The sequence below is a fragment of the Nicotiana tomentosiformis genome, chromosome 12 (genome assembly GCF_000390325.3).
Source record: "Nicotiana tomentosiformis chromosome 12, ASM39032v3, whole genome shotgun sequence".
NCBI classification, from domain to species: Eukaryota; Viridiplantae; Streptophyta; class Magnoliopsida; order Solanales; family Solanaceae; genus Nicotiana; species Nicotiana tomentosiformis.
Window position 1 is genome coordinate 93,277,040 of NC_090823.1, and position 7,530 is coordinate 93,284,569.

Sequence of the window (7,530 nt, forward strand, 5' to 3'; positions counted from 1 at the left end):
TCTTTTTTTAGTATTGTCTCGGTTCATTACCTCTATGAAACCACAATAATGATGAATCAAAAGAGTGGGCAAAATCTTTGACAATTTTTTTCAACTACCTTTAATTTCATTATACTGGTGCCCATAATGGCAAGTGAAAAGCATTTTCAAACTCCATTTGAACATGATGCATTTATTTACCTACCGGCTACAGTACCAAACTCAGTACAACATTTCAATGGGTAATGAATGCTAGGATTTATCTCGGTAACGTTTTAAAGATTTGATTTGATTTCAACGATTCTTGTATGCTAGTCCTCATAATAATAATAATAATAATAATAATAATAATAATAATAATAATAATAGTATTTCATTATAATGGTCAATTTTGCTTTGAAATAGATTTTTTTTATATTCTTTGTAACAATATTTTGCTATAGCAACCAAAAATTATTCGGACAAATAATGCTATTATAAAAAAAGTTTAGTTGTATATTATTTTAAAATAACTGGTTCTAGAAAGCAATTAAATAGCTAAAAGAAATAGTTCTTGAAATGTGCAATCACGACTCATTTATATTTTTAAACTGATGGAGATATTATACGTTTATTTTATCCACAGCCTTCAATACTATGCATAGCGCACTTTATGAATAATCTTAATATGTTAGAAATTAAGAAAAAACTAATCATTCATTGGTTCATAGGTTTAAGGTGTATGATTATGTACCCGAAAAAATGAATTACATTGATTTTTCATGTCCATGTTGTAAAAATGTGGTAAAAATATTACGGGTTATCCAATTTTCGGACTGATAATTGCAAAATATCCAGCGTTTGCAAGTCATTGAAAAATAGCCACTAGCTAGTTTGCTGAAACACGAAAAATTTCAGTAATATATGCTGGATTATGGAGCTCCTGCGTATAAACTTCCAGTATATTATGTTGAAACTCCAGAACATTATGTTAGAATTTTCCGGAATTTTAAGGGTGTTTTTATTCAAATTTTATAGCAGCATTTTAAAATTTGCTCAAATTAAAGATTGAACATTAATTTATGGGAATGACATAAATCGGATATTTCGGTACCAATATTCATTTTTTTACTTCGGTAATAAAAGTTTGAAAAAATAATTCATAGCAGCATTTTAAAATTTGGTCGGTAGGATTTTTCTCAATCACCAAAATTTTAAAACATGTACTTCCTCTATCTCAATTTAGATGAGGTATTTTGACTCGGCACGGAGTTTAAGAAAAAAAAAGATTTTTGAAACTTGTGGTCTTAAAAGCTTAAGGGATAAAAGTTTTGCGGGACCATAACAATTGTGCGGTTCTAAAAGTTTTTCATTAAGGGCAAAATGGGTAAAATGAAGAGTTTAAAGTTGAATTATTTTCAAATTTAGAAATGTGTCATTTATTTTGAAACAAACTAAAAAGGAAAGTACATCATCTAATTTGAAACGGATGGAGTAGTAGTTATGGTGATCATCAAGATTTTGCTACAAATCCTAACGGATCACCAGAATCTTTTAGTATTGTGGCTGAAAATTCTGACGATCGTCATAATTTTTGGCGCTTCCAAATCCGGCGCTAACAATTCTGGAATTTGACGCACAGTTATTTTTTTAAAATTTTCTTAACGAGATCAAAATATAAATAATAATTTTGCAAAAGGTCCATCTAGCGTAATTTTAGGTAATTTATGCGTGCCAGTGAAGTACCGGTCTTTAGGAAAAGCCATAACTTTTTTTTGCTTTCTGAGCAAAATGACTTCATTTTACTAAGATGGATCTGAAATTGTGAAGCCAACCAAGGAGATGGACTAATGATACTTTTTTATAGAAGATTTACCCTAAATAATTGTACATTCAATCGTTTAAATTAAAAATAATCGATCAATCCATATGTATATAAGTATATAATTAATATATAATTTATTTGTACATCAACATAAAAAATAAATAATAAATTAAACCGACTATTTAGATAAAGATCTTTTTTATTGGAAGCCAATAGGAGTCATGAGTCAAATTTGAGGTGAATCACAACTTTACTACTCCTATAAGAATGTTTCACAATGCAACCCTTTTTTTTTTCTATCTCTCTTACCTCACTAAACGTAGGTTGCATTAAAAAAGTAAACAACTCAAAATTATATTACTAAAATCATGCACCATAAATGTGAGGCGAATTTAAGATTTTAATTTAATAAATTTAATTTTTAAAATTTTAAAAAATAAAATTTACTATATTTTAAAATTATAGATTTAACATAACTATTTGTAAAAAATTAGTAGCTTTTCACATATAAGATTCTTGGTATATATGAAAAAAAAACTAAATTCAGCTGAAATAAGCATAATGCGTATTCGGAGAAAAACTCACGTGCACCTAGTTTGCAGATAAAGTTACGTATATTTTCTTCTAAAAGAAGCATTGAACACGATTAAATTGAAAATACAGGTCAACTAATCATAATTAAGCAATCAAATTAAGATCATGCAAAATACATGTGATGCACGTTCTCGTATCCTTTAAACTTCAAAGTTTCCTTCTTCAATCTTTCCATTTTGGCCCTTTTTCTCTTCATCCTCTGCTTCCATATATTCTTGTCCCCCTTAGATTTTCAATGCTCCTCTATCTTCTCTCCAAACTATATTTGAAATCTCGAGATTTAACTGGCTTTAGTTTCTTCTGCAAACATGATTCGAAGAGCTGCATTTTTTCACAGATTAATTGACTCTGCTTCTCTACCATCAAATGTGAGTCATTTCACCTCTTCCTTGCATGTACAATAACAAGTACCACGTAGTCATTCCTTTTTTTAGTGAAATGTTCAAAAACGCGCTAATCCTTTGTGACAATAGGTTTAAACTTTGTATAAATATACTTTTTATTTGAAAAATTAATATCATATTAGTTCAAGTCAAAAGTAATGAACGAATATAACCAATCAATTGTATAGGAAAAGGGGGCAGGAGAAAAAAATGAGACAGTTTTGGGTGCAAAAATAAAGGAAATGTCATTGGCTGATCAAATGAGTTGATCAAAGTCTTATTATGGTTGCGATTGTAGATTGGAGCAAGGTACTATACAGCTCAAATAGCAACTTCTTTACAATCTACTGGTCAAAGGTAAATTGCATTTGATATCAAGGACTTAAATCTCTGCACTTACTCCTTAAAAGTTTTACGTACTCCAGTATTTATTTTAATTAATTTGATATTTTTGAAAATTATGAGACTTGATCGTTTTCACTGACTTTGAGTTTGTTGAAATGATGGCAGTGATGACGAGTCCAATGACATTGATTGGGAGAATCTTGGGTTCCATTTAATGCCAACTGATTATATGTACCTAACAAAAAGCAATGAAAATGGTCATTTCGAACAAGGCCAGCTTAATCCCTATGGTAACATCCACTTGAGCCCCTCTGCTGGTGTCTTAAACTATGGACAGGTAATATTTCAATTGAATTTTAACAATTATCATCTCTCCTCCATTAAGATATGTTTCCAAAATGTATACTGTAATTAAATTTAAATTTTATACATTGACGGTATAAAATAATACACAATAATATCAGTTAAAGACAATTCCAGTCGTATTCTAGTTGAGAACCAGATAAAACTGGCAAGTAACCAAGTTATATTCAAATTACATTGAAACGGAAACAGCTTTTTACACTGTCAATGTGTATAACTTAAATCCTATTACTCCATAATAACCAACTAACTAAGTTAACAAAGTTCATTCAAACTGCAGGGTCTGTTTGAAGGTACAAAAGCCTATAGAAGAGATGATGGACGATTGTTTCTCTTTCGTCCACATCAAAATGCGATTAGAATGCAGATTGGTGCTGAAAGAATGTGCATGCCTTGCCCTTCCACTGATCAATTTGTGGATGCTGTGAAGCAAACAGCTCTGGCGAACAAGCATTTTGTAATCATTCGATTTGTCTTCAAATTATTTCCTTCATATTAATTTGGAATTACTGTCTAAACAAGTTGTTTATATGTCTGTTGAACAAGAGCAGATTCCTCCTCCAGGTAAAGGTTCACTTTATATAAGGCCTCTGCTTATAGGAAGTGGACCAATTCTTGGTTTGGCTCCAGCACCAGAGTACACCTTCCTTGTCTATGCTTGTCCTGTAGGAAACTATTTCAAGGTCAGTTTATTTTCAAGCATTAAGTTTTTATGTCATTGAAACACTAACTATTTTTTTGTAATAATGGATGCCGACTTAGTATAAATATGTACATTTAGAAAAGTTAGCTATATATTAAATATAATTCGAATTAAAGATAGTATATAGGTGCGCCCATAGGCCACATACACTGTCTCAATTTCTTATACTACATGTTTTTGCAATTTTCATGCAGGAAGGGACAACGCCATTGAACTTGTACGTTGAGGAAGACCTTCATCGCGCGTCGCGTGGTGGAGCTGGAGGTGTCAAAAGCATTACTAATTATGCCCCGGTAAATAGTTTCTCCGTCCTACTTCTTTGATCTCATACTATTACTATATATGTGGAAAGTCAAATCATTTTTTCTTTAATTACAATTTTATCAAACTCTTTTTAAATATTTTGAAATAATTAACTATGGTTGACTTATACTAATACTTTTCACATAGTTTTTAATATGTATCATATCAAAAAATTTAAAGAAGTTATGCCTGAATTCATGCTGAAGGTTAGGTATGTCAACTCTTATATTCTGAACGACTTCACATAAAATAGCATTGGAGAATAACTTGAGATATTGTAATGCGCGCAATAATAATTTAAGAATAAATTTTCTTTAGGCCATATATTCTTAAACATTTTCAATTATGGGCCATATATGTAGGTTTTGAGAGCCATAAATAGTGCAAAAGAGAAAGGATTCTCAGATGTATTGTACCTTGACTCTGTAAATAAGAGATACATTGAAGAGGTCTCTTCCTGTAACATTTTCCTTGTGAAGGTATTCCTAATTAATTACATCCATCACATGATCATGGCCAGTTAATATTCTGTTCTTTTATAAACTAAAATTGATATTGAATCAATTAAAATAGGGAAAAGTCCTTTCAACTCCAGCAGCAAGTGGAACTATTCTTAAAGGAGTGACAAGAAAAAGCATCATGGACATTGCACGTGATCTTGGTTACCAGGTTTAGTTTTAAATCTTGACTAAACAACTTGATATATATATATATATATATATATATTCAAAAATGATTTTCTAAGGAATTTAATTTTAGCCAACTTAATTGGTGCAGGTGGAAGAACGATTGATTGATGTAGATGAATTGACTAATGCTGATGAAGTCTTCTGTACGGGAACTGCAGTTGGTGTTGCTCCCGTTGGTAGCATTACTTACAAAGGCGAAAGGTACCATACTTCATTTATATTTAATTTTTATACACCGACCACAAATAAAGTTAAATATATACTCTTAACCATCTATGGAAAGGTACTATCTCTTTCCATGTTCTGAAAGCTTTAAGAGTAGTCAATGCAAAGATAACGATGCCCCATGCATGTTACGATCGAGTACTTGTTTGCTACTTTTCCTTTTCTTTGTTTTTCTTCAATTTATTTATGTATAGTTTAATTTTCTTTTTATTTGAATTTTGTATTTTTCTTGCACAGGATTGAGTACCAAAAAAGATCAGAGCAAACAAGTAAGCAACTGTACTCAAGATTAATCGGGATTCAAAGAGGTGTTATCGAGGACAAGAGGGACTGGATTGTGGAGATCGAATAAGCCTATTTGGAATTAACCTTTTTGCTAGTAAAAATACAGTTTGGAATGTACTAAACATTAGTAAAGTATGAATTTATACAACTTACCGCGTTCAGTATCCGATTGGTACACTTAGAGTCTAATGTGATATGCACATTAACAGTATAAAATAAAGAGGATTTTACATAAATCATTATAGTTTAGAATCTGATAACTATAATTTACCTAATTACCGTCTAAGCGAAATACAGAAAATAATGTTCTTGTTGAGATTCAAACTCAAGACCTTCACTGGCTAAGGTAAGCAAGTGCTCTAACCAACTGAGCTACGAGACCTTGTTGCTCTCTTGTTTCAGTTCAAAATAATTAATCTCTTATTTCATAAATTTGCTATAAAATTCAAATATAGCTACGAATGATAAATTTGCTGAAATATAGCTACGAATGGTAAAATACAACGTAAATGTTTGATGTGTAGCGTAAGTTTCCCTTGAAAAAATGATATTGTATAGTCACTCTCAAAATAATAGGCTAAAAAAAAATATATATATATATATATATATATATATATATATATATGTATGTTATATATAAAAATTATACAAATTTTATACACTTTTTCGGCGCGTACTAAAAGTAAAAAAAGCCCAAATAAATTCTAGCAACAAGTAAACGTCCAAATAAGCGGAGTGAATAATAACATGATGCTAATATGTTAAATTATACTGATTATATTAAAAGTTATGTCGCCATATAAGTCAAATTCTTACTCTTAATTATTTAACTTTCCATTAGGTCATTGACAAGGTAATTACACAGTATAAATTTCACAATACACATTAATTGATAATCTAAAAAAAGATGATAAATAATATACTATTCTGTCGCTTCTGCTATTCGCGTCAAAGCTTTTACTTCGCAATCAATCTCTAGCACATGCAGGAATTTGCAAACTAGTCCCTAAAAAAGATGTTTTCCCTATTTCCATTTTGGGCATTCTAATTTTTCTTTCTTTTTTACCATCCAATGTTTAAGATTTACTCGTTCAATTAATTCAAATTCACCTCGTAAAAAGTCAAATTCACCATATCACAGTCCAGTCTTTTAGTGATATTGTGCATTTTGGCTCTAGGTCCGTACGGCTTTAAAACGTGTTACTATAGTCTAAGGCATGTCTACTTATATAGACAACATCTCTTCTGTGTTTTGTAGATGTGAGATTCGTCTAGGGTGTCACATACATCCTTAGGGACTCAGAGATTCGCCTAGGGTGTCATATACAGCCCTCTTAGGGACTCAGCGTCCTCGCTGAAGTTTGCTCCACCACTGTTCAAGGTTGCATGCAGAGTGACTCTAATACTATATATAACATGTCAGTCCTCTAGTAATATTGTCCGTTTTGGACCTAGGTCCGCACGACTTTAAAACGCGTTACTATAGTCTAAGGCCTGTCTATTTATATAGACATCATCTCTCCCGTGTTTTGTCGATGTGGGATTCGCCTAGGGTGTCATATAAAATGTTCCCTAACAAAGACAACTTCATACTCAGAGCTCAAACCCAAGACCTTTGGTCAATGATGAATAAAAATAAAAATAAAACCCTTTCTCCAACTGATTATGATTTATGAGTTTATGACTAAGTACACAGATTATTGTGAATTAAGGGTCACATGCGAGTAAACGGAGACGAAATGATATCAAAACACAAACAGATGAAGGTGAAATGGAGCTCAAATGGTGGATTACTGGAGATTCTAGAACATGCGGTTAAAGAGAAAGAAGAAATGTGGAGAGAAAATATTTTGGTAA

The 7,530-nt window shown here is 31.3% G+C and overlaps 1 protein-coding gene across 1 annotated transcript; it reads left to right on the forward strand.

Moving 5' to 3' along the window:
* Positions 1 to 2,535: 2,535 nt before the first annotated feature.
* Positions 2,536 to 5,839, forward strand: LOC104090227 (branched-chain-amino-acid aminotransferase 2, chloroplastic-like). The gene is made up of 10 exons (XM_009595279.4): positions 2,536 to 2,745; positions 3,059 to 3,117; positions 3,271 to 3,442; positions 3,749 to 3,925; positions 4,020 to 4,151; positions 4,366 to 4,464; positions 4,837 to 4,953; positions 5,048 to 5,143; positions 5,252 to 5,364; positions 5,626 to 5,839. Exons 1-10 carry the CDS (start codon positions 2,686 to 2,688, stop codon positions 5,738 to 5,740), a joined length of 1,140 nt encoding a protein of 379 aa, XP_009593574.1. The 5' UTR covers positions 2,536 to 2,685; the 3' UTR covers positions 5,741 to 5,839.
* Positions 5,840 to 7,530: the final 1,691 nt, after the last annotated feature.

Bases quoted from the DNA above. Each gene is read 5' to 3' on its own strand.
- LOC104090227 (XM_009595279.4), top strand. From the start codon at position 2,686: ATGATTCGAAGAGCTGCATTTTTTCACAGATTAATTGACTCTGCTTCT. The intron at 4,152-4,365 runs GTCAGTTTATTT...ATTTTCATGCAG, and splicing joins CTGTAGGAAACTATTTCAAG to GAAGGGACAACGCCATTGAA. The intron at 4,954-5,047 runs GTATTCCTAATT...CAATTAAAATAG, and splicing joins GTAACATTTTCCTTGTGAAG to GGAAAAGTCCTTTCAACTCC.